Source organism: Macrobrachium rosenbergii, chromosome 47 (genome assembly GCF_040412425.1).
Source record: "Macrobrachium rosenbergii isolate ZJJX-2024 chromosome 47, ASM4041242v1, whole genome shotgun sequence".
Taxonomy (NCBI): domain Eukaryota; kingdom Metazoa; phylum Arthropoda; class Malacostraca; order Decapoda; family Palaemonidae; genus Macrobrachium; species Macrobrachium rosenbergii.
Window position 1 is genome coordinate 30,514,610 of NC_089787.1, and position 21,056 is coordinate 30,535,665.

The window sequence follows — 21,056 nt, forward strand, 5'->3', positions numbered from 1 at the left end:
TGTAAGTAGGAAATCAACTCTAAATGACAGTCTATCTGATAATAAAAATGGTTTACATGAAGTCTTCAGTGTGCCCAAGAGACACTTGAGGTTCTTCCCCACCATTAAATCATGTTATTGTATTTTCACATCAAGGGTATCTACCCCAGGTTCCTCGTCTTGAATTTGTACAGGGTAACCCAAAAAACAAACTGACAAATATTACTTGCTTAAATTCCAAAGCAAGTGCTTTAATTCGCCTTATGAGGAAAACATCAAATCAAGAGTATTCAAAAGGCCTCAAGTTAGTCTGTTAAGTTTAATAAACTTTATCTTTACGCTGAAGTTAAGACTTAGACAAGTGCATGATACAGTAGGCTACTTAAGACTCCTTGGTTGTTCAAATAAACAGAACCCGCCGACCAATATATACAGGATGGCTCAAACAGGTCGTAAAGTATAGCAATTGTTTACTAACAAACTGTTCCTTATTAAAATAAAACCCTAACCATAATCATCTGTGCATTAACTTTTTTCACTTATAGCAGAAATTCTTCGCTTTTGCTATGCATTTGATAGGCATCAGCTACTTAATGGGGGTAATTAAGAATACACTACGTATTTAAGACTAAGATATATATTTGTCATTCGGTTTAACAAACGTTACAGCTGTTGATAAATGTTTTTCAATAATCATCATATTCAAATTTCCTTTTGGAACATTTAGTCTTCGAGGTCATTTACCTAAATATGAAATTTAAAAAAAAAAACGTTCTTGGACATAATTAGCCAAAACGAAAGAAAAATATGTAGAAAACCTAAGACTTCAATAATGGTATAATGTTGCAGTTCAGATTAATACATATGAAAACATTACAACGAATCTTTATTAGAGTATTCCTAACTTATAACTTATTTTAAATGGGAGTTTGATATTTACAAAGTGTATGGTAACAGCATTCGGCTACTCAGGTCATCCCGATATATACAGGGTCACTCAAAAATCATTTGAAGAAATCTTAGTGTGAAAAGCCTCCTTTATTAACAAACTACTGCATTCTAATTTAAGGAAAATCCCAAATGCTTTCACGAGTTAAAATCAGATCTGTAAAACCAGAGCCCTTTATTTTTGCTAGATTTAATCGATAAAAATAAATACACAGAATCCTTTGACATACATACACTACCTATACAGGGTGATTCAAAATATATTACGCGTAACGTTCGTTTAACGATAGTCGTCAATTAGCTTAAAACATAACTTTGCAATTGGTGAAAATTATCTCTATTACTATAATGGTATTGTTAAGGTTTTTATACACCTACAAGCATATTTAATGTCTTTCTATGGATCTTTTCCTCTGCTTACATAGTGTCTTTCTCTCCCGATAAACCAAGTAAAAGTAGTTACTCCACGGTCGTTGTCCAGCATTTGTACAGTGTAGTCCAAAGAAATTATGACATCCAATATTGTTGGCTTCTATTGCATGTCGTGTTTTTAAATGCCCATGAAATAAACTAAATTAGAAGATATCCTCAAGGTTTCGAATCCATTTCCAAGCATGGTTGACTTTAGTTGAACGTTTAAAATAAAATTTTAAGTGCCTGGTACTCAAGACTCCTTGGGCACTCGAACGTGACTCGCACGCCAAACTTATACAGGGTGACTCAAATAATATTCGCCATAGTCGTAATCTCAAAAGTGTAGCTTATTAGCAAACTGCATCTGTTTATCAAACTCCAGGGCAATATCAAGTTCATTGAACGATTTTTATTAAAGCAAAATAACTTACTTTTAGTTAAACTTTCAATCGATACCAAACCGAGAATGCACTTACAGGGTCCCTAGCCATAATACTCTGGCAAATACAGGGCGATTAAAAAATTCCGCCTACTCATCCAAGTTTCATTTCAGGGGTCAATCGGTTAACTTTCAATTCGTTGAAATTGCTTTTATAGTATAAAATGTGTAACTTTACATTTATCAAAATTAGTAAGGTGCTCGATGTACCTCGAAATCGTAGATTCCAACTAGAAGTAACTTCAAGAAAAAAAAATTGTTCAGTATCATTTGACTAGAACGAAACCTGTTGAATATATGAAACCGTATAGCTATTCAATAATTTAATATCGCATATCAGTTTCGGTATTACGTGACAACTGCTTACTTTAAATCTTCAAAGCGTTTTCCCTATATAGGCTCCCAGAAAAAGTTTTAATTGTACCATCACAACGTAGAGCTTTCTTCGGCCTTGCATTTGCATAGGGTAGTATATAAAGAAAATGAGTGCTTTGGTATTACAAATCTACCCCTAGCCGTCTTCTCAAGCAAATGTTTGACAACCACCTAGTTAAGAAAAACCGCACCTTAAAGACAAAACTTTGTTAAAGGTATAGAATAGTCCAAATACCCCATTTTAATAAACTGCCAATACGATTTGGTATATAATTACGTAGGAGATTCCATGTTTTTTCCGAAGTTAAGATTATGAACAAAAAGTTATCTTCAAATCGATTATGCAATATTTTATTTGCTCTTATCAGAAATCTCGCCATACGAATGATTGTAACAAGCACACTCCTGAATTACGAATAGCTATCTTACATTAGTCAAAATACTACTAAATCAAAATAAATTTAGTGTAGTCCACTTTAACTAAACTTGCCTGGATGATTTCTAAGTGTCAGCGATAGCTTTCAATTTTCCTTAAGTAGCCAGTGTTATTTGCAAGTTCTCTTCAAACCAGTCTGTAAATACTATTTTGCTTAAGAACGCTTGTGTTAGGTAACCCATCAGGGATTAACTATATAGTTTGCTAATTTTCACCTGCTACAACATACGCAGAGAATCGTTCTTCAAACTCCATATTGCCAAGTCTACACTGTAAAAATTTATCTTAAAAGTTCTGAGAGCAAATAGCAAAACTGCTTATTTGGGGCTACATAATATTCATCAGAAGAGCATTTTGCTCTAATAAGTCTTGAAAAAATTTTTTTTTTTACTTTACGGAATGCTCTATCTGCATAAATTTGGTTCATCTGCCTAAACAACAACTAACCCGCATTGAAGCTTGAAGTGTTAATAGGTTTTGAATAGAATCAGAACGTGAAAGCCAAGATTTTATTATCTGAATACTCCTAAGCATGTTTGAACGATGCACCAGTTTTAGTTTTTAACTTTAGTTTAAACTTCAACAATTAACTATCTGGAAAGTGAAGGTACCGAAGACAGTTGTATTTGACTTCTCACCGTATATTATGCCAGGTGAGAATCTTATTTCCTTCAGCATTATGGGATAAAACTCCCTAAATCAGTTAACTTCTGACAGTTTAAAGTATAATTAACCTGCCACCTGTTAATGATTAACCAAACACCAGACAAGAGGGTAAGAAAAATAACCCGCTACTTTGTTATTGTATTAGTTCTCTAAACCAGTAACATTCAGCTTGGAGGGAAACTTCTTACTTCATGTACAAAGTACGTCCTATGTGAAACCATTGGTCGGCCTTAGCCCAATTAAAAACCGTTCTACTAGGTGGTAAAGTTCATTTGAAATCTGAAATGGAAAAAAATTTGATATTCAGGCCATGTAAATAGTAATATTTAGGTTGGCAATTTTTACCAAAGCTCAATTGTACGATCTTTTTCAAGTAAGCCAATTATGCTTAGTCAATTCAGCAATTATGAATTAAAATTTCTTTACCATTGTATTAAGATTTGGACTTTCAAGGGCTCTATTGAAAACTCTATTTACCGTAAACTTAAACAGTTCAATTCACACGATTGGAAAATCTAGAACGGACTTATAAGATCACGTTCCTGCTGTAACAAACTTCTACAGTATCTCGGGCTATTAAACTCTGCAACGTTCCCTGCGCTCTAGTGAACAAGAACTAGCTGAAACAAGTTTCCCTCTTTGTTAACCTCAGCAACTAACAGGCAGAAATTGCTAAAACGGCCAAAACCTAATTAGGCCTCCCTTAGTGACATAAGGCTAATGCTTGTCGAGATTCACTAGTTTTATATCAGCATTACAAGTTTAAGTTTTATGGATGTATCGCCATTAACAAAAACTTCAATCTATGAAAAATTGTACAATGAAAACTACCGCCTTCTTACGCCGTTCGACGGAAAAGCCCGTTGAAATTCAACGTCTCACTTTCATCCGTTCCCATTAGAGAATGTCTGGGTCTTTCTACTATTAATGCCCACAAGAGAATTGAAATTACCACTTACTGTAATTTGAAACCTCTCATCTGGAGCGTCTTTAATTTCACTCGTGGTATATCTCAATTTCACAAGCATTTCACACATCCGACTTTACTCTTTCACCACGTTAGCGTTAAAATTAGAAGGTTGTCTTTTTAGAGACTTAAATCAAGGTTCATGGCGGAATTCCCGTAATCACCATACCCACACCAGTGAAGAGCGAACCGTATATGACTTAATGGTCTAACAATCCATGTCTAATAAGCTGTTGTAATACCCATATCCTACATTTTTCCTAAACTCCGACGCCCCCCACCCCCTCAAAAAAAAAAAAAAAATCCAATGCTCCTTTGAGGGTTACAGAACTCTTGAGGTTTGCTTTGAAAAACAGGCGGTTTGCCTCAACCAAAAAAATAATTTTTCTTTGCACACTCCTTGACAACTACTAATCCAGTTCCCAAGCAACTAAAAGTCTTAGAAAATTTAAGTTTAAACTAACCAAGTAAAATAATGCACGAATAAAAAATGAGTAAAGAACAAACTTCCCTCGGGACCAAGCTTTAGAAATGGGGAAAGAACCAATGTTTTGCGATCACTAAAATTTCTCAGTCACTGATTTAGTTGAATTGTAAAGGCAAACTTAATACACTAAAAATGTTAAAGGGCCATAAACCTGAAGAGCCACCAAAATAGACTTCTGTTTAGTCTACAGTGACACTCGCGACATTTACCTTAACTTTGAATTGAATGGCAAAGAGCTAAATATGACTCAGAAACAAATCAAAATACAACAAACCTCACTGTGCACAAATGCGCCATGAAAAACCGTTGGTAGCATGTTTTATTACAAGAGTTACATGAACTTCTTACTATAGCAACGAAAAAATGGCTGCACACGCATAAAACTCCGCTTTACACTAAAAAAAATAATAGGAAAGAAAAATATCCAAGCCCATCCACATGACTTCAGTTTAAGATAAACTAAAGGAATCCAAAGTACCTGAAAGGGGAATTTCACCATTTACATTCACCAAGCTTAAGTCTTACTTTTTAGTCCAAAGCGTACCTAATCTACAAACAAGTAAGACACCTTAAATTTAATTTCCAATAAAAAAATAACTAGACACTGATTAAAACTTTAAACCACGTTACATTAAAAACAATACCTCACCTAGTTTGAACCATTGGTTATATTGATAATTGGAATGCTTCCTCACTCACCACTTAAGTCCAAAAGAGTCCAATGGAAGGCTAGACCCCTTACTTCGTTTTCTTTCGGTGCTAAAATCAAGGGCGTAAAAACCAGTATCAAACACTATGGAGTCATTCTCTTCCTGTTGTAATGTCCTTGTAAAGCTAGAGGCTCCATCTACAATGATGTTTAACTTTTGTCAGTGATTGAGGAAAACAAATTTTGACTCCCGAATTAAGGATTATTTTTTTTTTTGCCAACGATTGTAAATACTCGCAAAAAAAAAAACTGATCCGGAAAATTCTTGCTGGAAAAAAGGAGATAAACTTATACTAAACACGAAATTAAAAACTATAAGCCAACACTAAACTGTTTGATTATCCTTTTGGGCTAAAGAGGGACTTCCTACCATAGAATGAACGGTTTTTAGTTAGTTATTGCAGATTCGTGGACGTATCAATCTGACAGCCATGTTTCCTAATAGACAAGCTGCAGTTATCATAATTAAATATTTAATAAGTAATGTTATGTTGAATTACTGATTTGAATACCTGCTTCTGCCTATTTTCTCTTCAGTTTAATCATACACATATTTTATATCACACAAATACACACGAACAGCCGATAAAATATTGCTTTTGATATATAAAAACAACTCTTTTTCTTCACGATTATCTTCAAGATAAATTCCAACATGAAAAACATCTCCTAAATAGTTCAGTAAATTTGTTTACTACAACTTTACAGTTTTGATTTTCAGAGAAAAAAATACAGGAGTCTCATCTACATCAGTTTATGCTATAATAGATTAAAGAAAACGGAGAATAAAGTAATATAAGAGAAAAAAGGAAGTTTGCATGGAACCAGAACTATGCTGTTCGCCACAGGAAAAAAGTAATACATTTTCATCTTGTGTCGACTTAACTATATGACATCATTTGAATATTTCCGTGTGAAATTAAAAATGTGAAGTAAATATATATTCGCATAATCAGGTTTTGTAGAAAATAAGGACTTCAAGAATTTTCAATGACGCGTGTGATTTGGAAATTTTTTAACTTTTTACTGTTCTGCAGAGTGAAGTTAAGAGATTACATATGCAAATAAAATAATAAATTAATAAAATTCATAAGTAAGTACATTTTTTCCTACTATAAGCATGTATGTATATATACACAAATATTATATATATATATATATATATATATATATATATATATATATATATATATATATATATATATATATATATTTTTTTTTAAAAGGAATCAGTCACTGACAACCATCAAATTCAACCATTTGTCAGCCTTTCCTATCTTCATAGTCAGCTCAAGGGCTCTTTTTACTGTACTCTGTAATTTCCACTCCTGTGCCTTTATATATCTTTAATTCCATAGCTTTTCTCTCAGTCTATTTGTCCTATACCTACCCTTTTCAATTTTTTCACATATTGGTCCACTCCTCGGTAACATTTTCTCTAAACGCTTGTAGCAAATCACTGGTTATCCCTAATAGTATAGGCCTTTTTCCAATTTTCATCTTCCCAAGGGCTTTCTTAACCTCTGCTACATTGTTTTTGTTTGTTTCTCCTGTTAGGCCATATTTATTGTCAATAAGAAGTTTCAAATTACTGCCTCTACATCATTCAACTTGAATTCCCTCTTCACATTTCATGTCATTTGGCCCATTTACAAAATTTTTCAGCTTTCCTCAGCCACTCTGCAATCCTGATTATTTTCCCCTTTCACCTCTGTTGGGTTGGGTTTCTGATGTTATGGTTTGCTTGAATGAGCAAGAACCAGTGCAGGCATAAGGTAAGCTTCATCAAACAACAAAGATTCTAATATCGTTCCTCCCAAAATAACCTGAGACAATATCATACCATCCTTACTAAAGATTGGAGAAAATCTGTATACAATATGCCTAATGGTTACCTTATGTGCTAAATGTTAGCACTTTGCTTCGTCTATTCAGCAGAGTCCATATCAGAGACTGCAGTCTTCTAGAATTTAACACATTTTTTCTGTTCCTCCTACTTTTCCAACTCCTTCATAAATTTACAGTTGTAACTATAAATATACATGCTCTCTCTGTACCAAACAGAGATCATCATAAACACTTACCCTTCTCAACACTGCATATTTTTATTGGCAATTCTTATAAAAATGTTCATAATTTTGACAATATCAGTTAGTAAGATTTTAACAGTATATTTGGTTCTATATTCTTTTCCTTGAAGCTACCAGCTTAGTATAAAAATAATTTCTTTTTTGGCCACAATAACCCAAACTGACATTATTTTTCTGCAGGACAGCTATCCAAACTATATGCAAGCTTCAAACTACAGCATATCAGTACAAGGAGGTACAGGATACAGTACTGATGGAAAATCACTCAAAAAGTTTACAAAATTTAATTATTAACATCAGTATAACAAGAGTAAGGTATCACAGATCAATGATAAAGTAGACCATTCCTAAGCTGTTAAGACAACGTCAATTACCATATCTTTATCATCTGTAGGAATGTGCGACAATAACTGCTCCTTGAAAGCTAAGGCAATTGTGTGTGGCATGGAAGGCATGGCGGCTTTACACTTTGCCAGGTAAGTATCATAATATCCACGGCCCCTTCCCATCCTGAAATGGAGAATAAATTGTACTGTATTGGCAGTTATTATGGGTCCAATATAAGTAGAAAACTGACACTTATGAAATGGGACTGGATGGTGTACAATTACCCAGATCTTTTAAAGTAATTAATGCAAAGTGGCTTAGCTCCAAAAAGATATTTGGAGATGAAAATTATTTTTAAGAAAAGTGCACACCATCAAATTCCCTTGTCAGAATTTCTTAGATATCATTATTGCACTGTTATCATCACTACGTAGATAGTTTAACCTGTATGAAAAGGACACAGTGGAAAGGTGTTCTAAACTAGTTAATATACACGGTAGGATGTTACTGATTTTTGTAGCTGAATCACAATAAAGAACTGTCAATGCTTCTAACTCCCTCACTGTCTTAGGGCCAACTTCACAACAAAAACTGCCTATGCTCCCTTAAAATTAAGCAATTTCACCACAAAGGATTAAGTCAACTGTACTGAATAATCAGTCCCTTGCTCAACCAGTTCAACTTCATTCAAAATCTAATTTATCTGTTTTGATCTTGAACACATTTAATACATAATACAGTATATCTTCACAGAATTCAATAATTTTCATAAACTTTTATCTCATTCTTTCTCTGCCATAGTGGAATACCAAAGGTCTAAGAGCTGCATATTTGCAAATTCCAGTCAATAGCAACAAAGCACTGTTTTGACAGCTGCAATACATATAGCAAGGAAATCATATATAAATAATTCTTTTGGTAGGAAATTAAATAATGCATTGCTCTAATGATAATGAGGAATAACATTCAAAATAAATGAATGAGTTGGCAATGGCAGCTAAGAGCAGGAAAATAAACCTTCAAAAGTTTATTACCACAGATACCATAGTGGTGCTTGGCATTTAAGAGTTTACTCAAAGCAAGCTGTTCCATCTGATAGGAGCAAATACTTATATACACACACCCTGAGCTTCCACAAATGTCACAAATAATCTGAGAGGCAAGGGGTTGGCAAAAACTCATGGATCATACAATACAAAAGAGGCGGCAAGATTGACGGAAATGGACAAGGTCCCAAAGAGGGCAAGGTAACACCAAAGTGTAAAGAATGACTATCATGGAGTATTAACTAAGTCAATATAGAGATCTCAGATAGAGAAAAAAGATGAGGCCAATTGGAAAAGTCACTGCCCAATGGCATGCGAAAAACAGGGCTCCACTCACAAGTTGCACAAAGTAAAAGAGAGTGAAAAGTGGAACACAGTCACTCCTGCTGCTACCAGGTCAAGTATCAATGAGAGGCTCTTTCATTGATAATTGAAGAGAAAAAATTAGAGATGGAAACAGATTAGGTAGTTGGACTGCTAATATGGAAAAAAGAGGAAACAGTACATGATAAGCAGAACAAGGGCCAAACTTCACCATAACACTCAACTGCTACTCAGGTAGAAATAAAAAGATGCCCTTAAATGTCCTATTTATTCACACAAAGAACGCCACAACGAAGAATAAATGAGAAGACAAAACAAAAGAATAATGCTAAACATATACATTAGCTCACACTATGAGTATAAAACAATCTACTGTAGTTTATATATGAAAGAAGAATACCAGTACTGTACCTCCAAAGCTTGCTAACTTTGAAAAACGCAAGATCACCAAAATGTAAAATCACTCAAGACCATGTAGAAAATGCACCAGCAACTTTACAGTTAGTACAGTAAAAGGATAAATCAAAATTAGCAACCACTTTTGTGCTGCCAAAAGGAATGCAATCATGACAGTTGCACAGAAGAGTTATACAGTAAGCAGAAGAAATGAATTTGGATTTCATAAAGTTCAATTTGATTCTCTCATTTTCAACTTTGGTACTGTGTGCCAAGTAGATTGACCTCCATTTCCAAATCTGAATTTATCTGTTAACCTACCATAAGCTGTCTGAATGCCAATCAAGATTTATAACGTTTCAAACATTTCACTGGTTAATATGAAATATGGGGTATACTGTATGGAAGAGTTCAAATAAAATGGAAAATTAACATGTGTCATAATATGCAAATACAAAACACAAAGCTTCAATTTACCTATGACCCTGACTAGTAAATGCCAATCCTGGCACTAAGATAAGGTCAAGGCCTCCAGAAGACAATGCCTCCTCACATTCTTGACTTAGGCTGGGCTGTTTAATATTCCATTTGGTAACAGGAAGAGAGAGATACTCGTTCCAGCTCTTCAGTCGAACCATGTCCATGTGGTTACTCTTGCTTTCATATCTGAAAGATTTTAAATGGATTATCATTAACATCTGTAAATACATGATCTTAATCAGCAAAAAAAAAAGGCATTTATTATCTTTTTTCACAATAAATAAATGAAAAGACAAAGTCTTTGGAAGGCAAAAATATACAGTAAATTACAGAAACCTTTCTGGGTGCTGTGTAACTTACCTTGGTATATAACATGCTTTTCCTGATTCCAAGGCATTCATCAGAATGGGTTCTGTCACTATTTCATCATCCATGTTCAAAAACAAAGATATTCTTTTGCTTTGCTTATAAACGGCATTTTCAAATAACTTTTCTTGAACTATCTTTGATTGTCTACATTTTTCTTCAATACTCAGCAAGTTTATAATACTCTTCACTTCCTTCCGCAGAGCTGCTTTAGCTGCCACTATAGAAGTCATCTTCTTGTTATCACATCTGAAAAAAAAAGCAATATCTGTAAAGATAAAGAATAATTCTTAGTTTAACAAAATAAATTTAGTACTAAACCCTTATCACTTATTTATATCGACACAGGCCACAGGCTTTACAAAAAATACTTCAATTATGACACTGATTAGTACTGTGTGTGTGTGTGTGTGTGCTGTAAGAAGTAATAAAAAGTACTTTGCAACATCCCATCACTCCAAGCTACTTGTTTTTCTACTTTTAACTTCTCAACAGTTTGCCCTTGGTCTCTTCCCAACTAGCTATCAAACTTCTTTACCTTTGTCTTCCTTCACTTATCTGCAAATTTTTTAGGCCAATTAATGAGACTCAGGAAGTGTGATTTGGTGGTCTAGTTAACTAAAACACTAAGTATACTGTATGTAGTAATCTGGATAAAGAGGACCTCCTACACCAGAATTGAGTACTTGATTAAAAAGCATCACAAACATAAAAACCTTGTATCTTTGAATAAACAAGGTCCACCTACAAAAGAATCTTGTACCTTTGCCAGTGATAGCAAAATGCCAGTAACATTTGATAATAAAACAATAGATACCAAAATGTGTGTGTGTGTGTGTGGGGTGACATTGCATTTATCACATACACTTGATAAGGAGACCCCAGGCAAGACCTCAGAAAACAGTAAATTTTTGACAAGAATATAATTCAGCTCCCATGTGCCTGGTATACGCAACAGGAAGAAAGTGGATTACTTTCCTACTGTGGGGGTTTCCTTAACTGCCAAAAGCTCACTGACAATGGTCAGAAGGCTAGGTCCTACAGACATCCTCCTTCATCCATTTTATCATTTATTTGGAGAAATACTTGAATACCTTAAGAAAAACAAGAGCTTCATGGCACAAAAGTATCTTTCTAATACAATACTGTACTGAAAATGCAACAAAAAACAAAAATAACCATTGGCTAGCTGTTAAAAGTAATAACAAACTTAATGCTGTATTTATATAAATATTTACTAGAAGTACTTTTGGCTTCAAAAGATTATTAAATTCTAAAAATGAAATTTAAGCCACTAAAAAACTCTGTCTTATTATAGCTCAGTTTAGGATTTCAAGTTTTATACTGACCTACATGAACAAAAACAAGAGAATGACAGTTTAGGCTATACCAGCAGCTTTGGCAAAAATCAGTCAAGGCTAAATAAACTACCCTAAACCTAACCCTAGGACTTTAACCGAGACTGATCCCCAGGCACCAGGTTAGTGTCATTCTAGCTAAGGGCCTTTTGAGTTACTGCAATACAAATTAACTTATCACAAGGCATAATGAAGAGAGATGTTTTTAACCTATCTGGAGATGTCAAAGTGGCTCCTCTAATACACTGGTTTTCTCAAAACCAGGACGTCAAGAAAATGGGCTTCTACTGATGCAGTGACAAAGATCAAGGTCAGGGGAGTCATATATTTATTGTAAGTTTTGTCAGCTTTCAAGGAGGAGGTCAAAGATCGCATTTACCTGTTGGCATTATTTTGGTAATCAAGAATAATAATTAAGCTTGCACTTGAAAGTTTTAGCAAATTTTGTAGTTTCTGGTAGTGAAGAGTTTTTTTTATGCACCTGCAATCACAATAGCTTATAATCAAAGGGTTTAGCACAGGGTGCTTTGTGTGTGATGGGTATCTCAAAAAACTTAAAACCTGAAAGAGTTCTGAAGTTTCAAGTACAAAGTGGGTAAATGGACACAGGAGACTAGTTTCATTTATATTAGGATGTATCCCTGAAAATATCAGTGCCACCATTTTTGGCCAAGGTTACTGGTTCTATAGGGGAAGGGGGGCAAAGTTAGGCCACTGTTTCCTGTGTAATTATTAGGTTAGGGTAGGAAAATAGCAGGTGTAGGCTGCCTTATAATATAATGTATACCTTTTTTTTTCTATTCCCCCCTTCATCCTTGTTCCTATTTGTTCTTTATTCATTTCTGAAATTTTTCCAGACACTTAAGATAACGAAGTGTTCGTTTTTGCCACTGCGTCTCTTGTTGTAAGCATACTGTATTTCATGTGGCTGATGCTGACAGCACTAGGCTATTAACTCATTTTTACTTTTTCCAGCCAATAAAACCAGATTCCCCAATAGGGTCCCCCAATTTTTTTTTTACGTGGATGAATATGACTGAAACACAAACACCAACTGGTAAGGCAATTGCCCCAACAATGGTAAAAACACAAGCATAATAGCAGGAAAAAAAAATGTCATGTGTTAACCAACAAAGGAATTTGTTATTCATAAAGTACACTTAAGCTACACAGGATAGCCTACAGCAATCACGAATGTCTGGACATAATGCTAAAGTTGCCCCATAGGATTGGCTACGCTAAGCTAGGCTATTTTCAGTTCTTTACACAGACTTTCATGAATTTGTTACGTTATCCTCAGTTAAACAAAGGCACGGCCTATGGTAAAAATTAAATCACAGAACACTAAATCAACGTAAATTGTAATCAAATGGACCCTACGCTATACAATATCTAAGCTATGGTGGTCCTGTCGTTGACAGCCAGTCAGTTTCGGCTATAAAGGCTACTGACGAATAAGTTTCATGTGACTCATATTAAATTCTGCCTAAATCTGTCGACGAAGCAAAATACTTGCCAAAAGAATGGCTGTCAGTAGTTTTAAAATAGCTGCAACAGCATGGTAACAACACAGGTTGAGGGATGCTTATACCGGTCGACCTTCGAAGTAATCAAGATAACAAGAGAACAGCGTTGCCGCATAGGACACACTAAGTGTATTCCAGTCGCTTACAGACAACTACACAGGCGTAACAGACTGTGGGTGGTAACGTTTTCTTTGTTTCTCTGCATAACAATGATTGGGATTGAACGGTGAAGTAAAAGGACGTTTTCTCTCTTCTCTGTATAACAATCGTAGGGGAAAATGGTGACGTAAATAAAGAGGGAGGAATATCATAATTTGGTATGTCAGCCATTACTTGTTTTTGACTTAGCTTTAGTAAAAGCTTTTCCTCTGTTTAGTTATTCATGGTTTACTACATATATGCATTTGCTTTCTAAAATGGATTTCAGACAACTAATATCAGCCTTTAACTCAATCGTAAGAAGTAATCCATTTGTTCTACATTGTACACAAGAAATTCACACATTTTTTTAGTTTGCTGAGTGGGAAACATACAAACGGCAGGATATGTCTCTCATTATATTTTATACATAAACATCAGTAAATAATACAAAATAATTAACCAACAATTTTACAACAACCAAAAATATATACTGCAGGCTACATAAAACGGACCAAGTCTACTAAAATTTCCAAGACATTCTATCATTGGTTGAGTTGGTTTGAAATTATAGCAGCAGCCTTCTTCTCTCACCTTCTCAGAAACAACAGTTAATGCTTGAAGTGCTGGTATCAATAGTTTGTTCCGGTTATCTGTCTTAATTAAATTAAGTTTTGAAAACAATCTCTCTGCAGCAGTATTAGTAGTAGGTAAAGATAAGACATTTAAAGCAAATTGTGAAAGGTTGTTAAACATCAATATACCTTCATTATCTTTTATACCACCCAACTTTACGTAAAAAATCTGTTATGCTACAAGACTTAATTTCTTCTGAATAAAGGTAGAATCCAGATTGCGCCACTCATTGTCAAGATCTTGTAAATTGCCCCCCATATATACGAGGCACAGACATAGAAAAAAGTCATGTAAAGTAGGCAACAACTCCTAGTCTTGTTTGTAGCACCTTTTTGTGTCTAAAAAGGATGCCATATAGAAAAAACTTATTGTCGAGATCAAATCTTTTCTTCAGCTGCTGACACATCCTAATAAGAAATTCTCGACACCTGGTGCGTACATCATTGACCATTTCCCTGATCCCCTGTTATACTCCTCCAACTGCAGGAGACCATGAACTTTAGATCCTAGATATACCTGATTAAGAGGCATGTGATTTGTACATAAACTTGGATCAAAAGACACGATATTAGCTTTGTCTACAAGATCCCTCCTGCAAAAGTATCGGATCAAGTTCTTATACAATTGGGTGATATTATCATGAAGAAGATGGATAGTTGGGGCCTCTTGCTGAAACATAAGATTAAGTCTTGTGAAAGTAGGAAGAATGAAATTCAAAAATTCAAATATAGAAATATTGAGGGGTCTTTGAGGCTTCGAACGATGGACTCAACGGATTTTAATCTTTTCTTGGTCTTCAATTCTAGAAAATACAATTTCAGAGCATCCCATTGTTCAAGTACACGCTCAACTGCTGCATGCAATGACAGCCATCTATTGGTACATGCGTGCAAGATCTTATGCGGCTTAAGGTCTAGGAAAGTCTGGGCAAGTTTCAGCTCATATTTTCTCTTAGCACTGTGGGCAAAGTGCGTAAAGATATTTCTAATGAGATCCTCACAATGTCTAGGTAAATGCTTAACAGATTCAGATGCGCATAAATGAATACTATGGCAAATGCATTTGAAAACAGTTAAACCTGGAAATACCTCTCAACCTGCTGCTGATGGAATTATTACCTCATGATATTTGCTGCCCCATCTGCAGCAAATCCAACTAAATTATCTAGTGGTATGTTATATGCATTCAATGTATTTACAATCAAATTATACAAATTTTCTCCAGTTGATCCCACCATTTCATTATTTTCATCATAGACATCAATTAGCTGAAGTAATCCTGTTTTCATCAACTTTGCTTCTTGGTCAAAAAATTTTACCAAAATTATTAAACATTTAGTTGAGCTGACATCTGTAGTTTCATCAATAATAACTGAAAATTTGTTTATCCTGAGTTTGGAGACCAGCTCATTTGATATACAAGTGCCAAGGGCTTTTGTCAAATCAGTGCATTTAGTTCTTTTCATGCTCATTGCTTGAGCAATAGCAGAATCAGGGAACATAGATTTACAAAGATTTACCATGTGGTCGACAAGGCTAAATGGTAAATTATGCTCACTAATGAAACATATAATCTATACCATTGCAGCCAGGGCTACACTTCTTCCATGATGCTCTTTTCGTTTTCCTCCTCCATCTGATGCCCAAGCGCCTCTTTCATTATCAATGCATTTTGCTGGTCTATAAATACAATGAAACACAGAAATATGGTAGATAAAGTAAGAACATTTAACTTCCTTACTCGATTCTACATATTCAAAGAATACAAAAAGTCCTTTGATAATCAGGATAATGATGATACCCTTTCCGTAGTATCAGTGAGAAGGGAAAGTCTACTCTGGTAACTAAACCCTGAAGAAAACATATTTTTCTTTTTAACATCACCAGTTAAATTCTTTCATTTCTGAATACCGTTTGCATCGTTTTCTTTACTCATTCAACCAGTTTTCTTTACCCATTCAGCCCGCTTTCCCTGACTAGCTTATTTCTGAGACAGCAAAAACATTACCTTATGCTTTTTTATTGTGGTTAAGGCTGTATTGAACTCCTTTTGACAAGTAGTGCATTTAGCTTTAGTTGGTTCGCCTCAACCCTAGATAAGCAAGGTCTGAAGTCTTGATTAGAGAGCCATTCATCTCTTATTTTCCTCTAGGAGGCATGACAACCTATAATTACCTTCATGCAGGAATTTCATTATTACAAATGTTTGCAAGAATGATGTAATGATGAAAATTTCGTTAGAAAATCAAGGAACTATTTGTATATAAAGCAAATGAGATGTATTTCAACACTATAAATATTTAACGTTAAAAGACTCGACACTAACTTGTGGAGCAAGTAATATTGATGACAAAATACCTATCATCATTTTTATTACTGCAATGCTCACAATACATCTTCAGCAATATAGTAATTTGTACAATTTATGCACAAGAAAAGACTAGCAGTTATGAAGGACTTATTTGATTACAACATCAACCAACATCTTACATAATATAACTGTTTACATTTAGAAATGTCTTATTTAGAACAATATCAAGAAAATACCTGTTTCAGGATCTAAGGAAGAGAAATTTCCAGGTTCTGTCCGTATGAAGGAAAAGGCTGGCTTCTTTCCAGAGAGTCAAACTTCAAAGTGACTTGCAGGTCGACTTGTGTACGTGCTACTGACAGATAATAAGGTGTTTTGCTTTTTGGAGGATTTAAATGAAAGAAATTCGTATTCAAATACGTTTAGGAAGAAATTTATTTGGTTTATCAACTCAGAAAAATATATACTATCCTAATACATTTCCCTCTTCAGATGAAAAGTATATTGATAAATGTTATTTTTATGTTATAACAAGTACTATTATTTTTTTAGAAGTTCCATATTCATGTATTACTACACAATTCCAAGGCATTTCAGTGTGAAATTAACGTTGATTTGTCTTTTTAAAATTTACAAACACTGTGATCTGACTGTAATATTATGGTGACTAACTGGTAACTACAGTGTTACGTTCCTTGCCACAGGTCACAAGAAAAGTACAAAACGGTACCCTTGCAAGAGAAGATCCTCAAGATCTGTATCTTATATAAGAAGAAGAAGAAGCGCTCCGGTACCCTGGCGTTGATTATTAAAATAATAAACATGAGAATTCAGTGTCAATTGAAATAATGGATTAAGAATATGAAAAAGAAAAGCAATAAAGTAAAACTTTTCGAAGTTAAATAGTTCAGCACCTAACACGAACAGTGTAGTGTGCCCGCAACTGTGTTTGTGGAGGAGCGCTTAGGAACCAGGAACCAAGAAATTAATGGAAAGGAAGTCACCCCACACAGTGTATCATCTGTTCAATGATAATGGCGATAAACTGGAAAACGGTTCGGAAAGAAAGGTTCAAAGTTCAATAAAAAAAATAAGAGATGGGATTGTCAAGGAAACTGAAAAGAATATAGAATGTAAAAGGATGAATGAGGTTCAGTGAGAGAGGTAGAAAGAACTAGATGAATTAGGCATTGTATACAAGTAATAACGAAAATATCTGGCTAAATACACTGGAACTCAAATGTAACTTTAAATGAAAAATAAATAAGACATGCACTGTTGATTATGAAAGGAAAACGAAGAAACAACCGAACGTGTATTAGAGTGTGTGTGTCCGGTGATGAATATTTAAAAAAAAGAAGAGGAAGAGGGTAAAGAAACAACAAAGGAAGTTACATGATTTGTAACGACAATGATGAGAGTCAGAAGCATACGCAGTAAAAAGTAAGTGCTGTTAAGGCTGGTTATAGCAAATAAGGATGAATTTTCAGTAAGTACAGTACCAACGCTCTGCACCTTCTCGAGAAGTGTCCAAGGTTTGGAGCTGTAGAGAGAGCATCGAGGAACCAAGAGCTATCACTAGATTACGTTCTTATTTACAACTTCATTTTGTACTGTCTAAAAAGGATTCATAATTTGCGACTTATGATAGAAAATTGCCACAAGAGGAATGAAGAAACTTCCATTTCGATGAAACAAATATTGTTCTATCTATCCCGCCCGCGACTGTGGTAACGTTATCAAATGCAGAGCATAAAAAAGTTTACATCTAATACATAAAAGATAACATGAGTCACATAACAACTTTTATTCTGGCCGCCAGAATCTATTGTAATCTGCCCGCATTTGCGTAACTTAGCAGAGCGTTGTTATTCAAATGATTAATAATAAGTCTTTATGCTACTAATTACCGTAAGCCATTATCGAGTCATATTGTGTAATTAGTTGCTGAGAAGCCGCGTGGAAAGGAGAAACAAAACATCTTTACATTTACATATATACATATGTATCGTATTAAGAAAATATCACTCCTTGGTTCAGTAATTCGAAAATAAAAATTATAATAAATTGACAGAAATAAGTGAATCTCATAAACTCGCTGTCATAATGCAGCCTCTGTTTTCATGAAACGAAAGAATTTCTCTAAATCACGTTAAGATTCTCTCTCTCTCTCTCTCTCTCTCTCTCTCTCTCTCTCTCTCTCTCTCTCTCTCTCAGGCTAGGCAAGCAGAAGTACTTTTGAAAAGTTGAAACAAAAGGGTACGAAAAATCATGTGAGGCATTATAATTGGAATGTATATTGAAGGATGAAATAGTGAAATGAACACATAAAAATGTGTATAAAATGAATGTATTTCACAGAATTATTAGCATACCTTTCTGGCTTCATTCCTAAGGCATGATGCCTGCGATGTTTCGTATTGTCTGCTTCGCAGAAAATGAACTGCAAAATAATTCGTTATTATAGAGAATTGAGACAGACACATGGAAAATCATTGCAATGCCACTACTATTGTCAATGTTAGTGATTCATGATGTTTTGTGTTCATTTACAGTTAATACGTAGATACTTCTTTTACAATTATTTCACCCTATTCCTTGTGTCATTGCCATTCATTAGGAGTTTTGATTTAAAATGGAAGTCTAAAATCACCATAGTTTTATCTTGCAAATCGTGGCAATTGTTGCATAGTAGAAACAGGGTAAGCAGTTACAAGATTAACGCATTTAAGTAATTACTAATTCATTTTCAGGTGTCTAGTTAAGTTGCTGTTAACTTTAGAGGTAAAATACTTGATGAAATTTTTTATAACTTGAAAGGTATTGCCGTCTTGACTTCCAGGGTCTTACGAGTGAGAACGAACTCTGATTTCAAGAGCCTAACCCCTCGTTCGACGAAGACATTTCGCAAGCGATAATTTTGTGTGTTGTTTCTCATACTGGTTATTCCGTGCTCGAGTGAGTGCGTTTGTTTCTGGGTTATGACATTTTGCGTACCATTTCACAACGAGTATTGATTCTCAGCTCGCTCATTCATGATTCACGATGTTCTGATTGATTGTAGAATCTGGGTTCGACTTAAGGACATTCGGTTTTATGTGAATGAAATTAAATTACTTTAACGATCCCGCATTATGAAAGTTGCCCAGGACAAGTTACCTTCTCGCTTTGTTATATATTCATTCAGGCTATAGGGTTGCTATAAGCTTCATCATACCCCTATCGCCAATAGCCGGGCATGGGTGAGTTATACCCCGAGAGAAGAAAGGAATGTAAATGCTGCTTAAATTCTTCAAAAGATTCATGTATTCCTTCGTTTTTTTTTTTTATTCTTAAAAACCCCCTCATTTTCATTTGAAAGTGATAGACCCGTTCGGCAACATCCAAGATGAAGCAAGTGAGAGAGAGAGAGAGAGAGAGAGAGAGAGAGAGAGAGAGAGAGAGAGAGAGAGAGAGAGAGAGAGAGAGGAGGATGATTCATCGACCAGTGTAAATTTCTCATACATTCCAACTCGCTGATAATGCACGTATGTACGTACGTATATATGTATGTAATACATGTATGTATGTGTGTACATATGTATGTATGTAGTCTCGTGACTAAAAATAACCATCTTATGAAGCAATGCCGCGCAAAAATAATCAGTTCGTGGCTTAGTGAACAACTTCAGCCAATACATATATATATATATATATATATATATATATATATATATATATATATATTCTGTTTTTTCTAAGGGGTGGCATTATTGAATAAAGAAAAATATCAATGTTGCAATTGTTCTTTACTGGTTGAATCAAGAATGAACTACTGTGCAGAAAACTCAAATCAGACACTTTTCACCTACTCTAATCCTTTGACCCTTCAATGGATTATTTTGTTTGTCATTCTTTCAGCTTTTTTATGTCTCGTATATTACACTAATAGTTTTTTTTTTATTTGCTTTGAGCAACACTTAACTTATCTATAGGTGAATTGGCTCAACAGTATCCATTGACACTCATTTCTGCTGCTATCTTGTTTACTTGTGTTGCCATCATCCATTGTAATGATTTCCTGATACCTGAATAAATAAATTGTTTTCATTTTGTCAACATTCATATTAGCTATATATTGTCCCATCTTCCTATTTTTATTTACATATATATATATATATATATATATATATATATATATATATATATATATATATATATATATATATATATATAGAGATAGAGATAGAGAGAGAGAGAGAGAGAGAGAGAGAGAGAGATTCATATAGTTCTATAGCCCTTTTCTGGAGAGTTTCAGTTCAGGGGAGGTTCTTAAGGCCGAGCTAGACGAGAGTCGCACTTACCTTTCAAGGACAATGCAGTCAAATGCTGCTTTGATTTAATATTTAGATGCTTGAGGAGTTTCGCAAGCCCCACCCACTTAGTTTCTAGTATCGATTTATCCTTTTGACCGTGACGGAATGCAAGCACTGGGTCGATTTCATCTCTTTTGCAGAGATTTTGCGCCTGACGAAATACTTTTGATAACTGTATTCGTGTATCTATTTTATCTATTGTCTGAACTGTACAAAAAGCTGAAATAATTCACCCTGAACAATATGAGTCTATTTGGAAAGGAGATAGGCAGCTGTAAGATATC

General features: G+C 34.6%; 2 protein-coding genes across 4 annotated transcripts; both read right to left on the reverse strand.

Moving 5' to 3' along the window:
- Nucleotides 1-7,778: 7,778 nt before the first annotated feature.
- On the reverse strand, nucleotides 7,779-20,901 carry Mthfs (methenyltetrahydrofolate synthetase). Of its 3 annotated transcripts, none has more exons than XM_067090514.1 (4): nucleotides 20,761-20,901; nucleotides 10,444-10,698; nucleotides 10,081-10,269; nucleotides 7,779-8,020 (listed from the first exon to the last, which is right to left on the reverse strand). In XM_067090514.1, exons 2-4 carry the CDS (start codon nucleotides 10,680-10,682, stop codon nucleotides 7,858-7,860), a joined length of 591 nt encoding a protein of 196 aa, XP_066946615.1. In that variant the 5' UTR covers nucleotides 10,683-10,698; nucleotides 20,761-20,901; the 3' UTR covers nucleotides 7,779-7,857. The 3 variants fall into 3 exon arrangements, with proteins under 3 accessions (XP_066946615.1, XP_066946614.1, XP_066946613.1); XM_067090513.1 differs by lacking the exon at nucleotides 20,761-20,901 and adding an exon at nucleotides 13,324-13,475; XM_067090512.1 differs by lacking the exon at nucleotides 20,761-20,901 and adding an exon at nucleotides 13,399-13,449.
- Nucleotides 14,498-15,633, reverse strand: LOC136830905 (zinc finger protein 862-like). The gene is given in 4 exon segments (XM_067090877.1): nucleotides 14,498-14,699; nucleotides 14,921-15,193; nucleotides 15,195-15,226; nucleotides 15,228-15,633. Coding segments are annotated over 4 exon segments (909 nt in total). The 5' UTR covers nucleotides 15,630-15,633.
- Nucleotides 20,902-21,056: the final 155 nt, after the last annotated feature.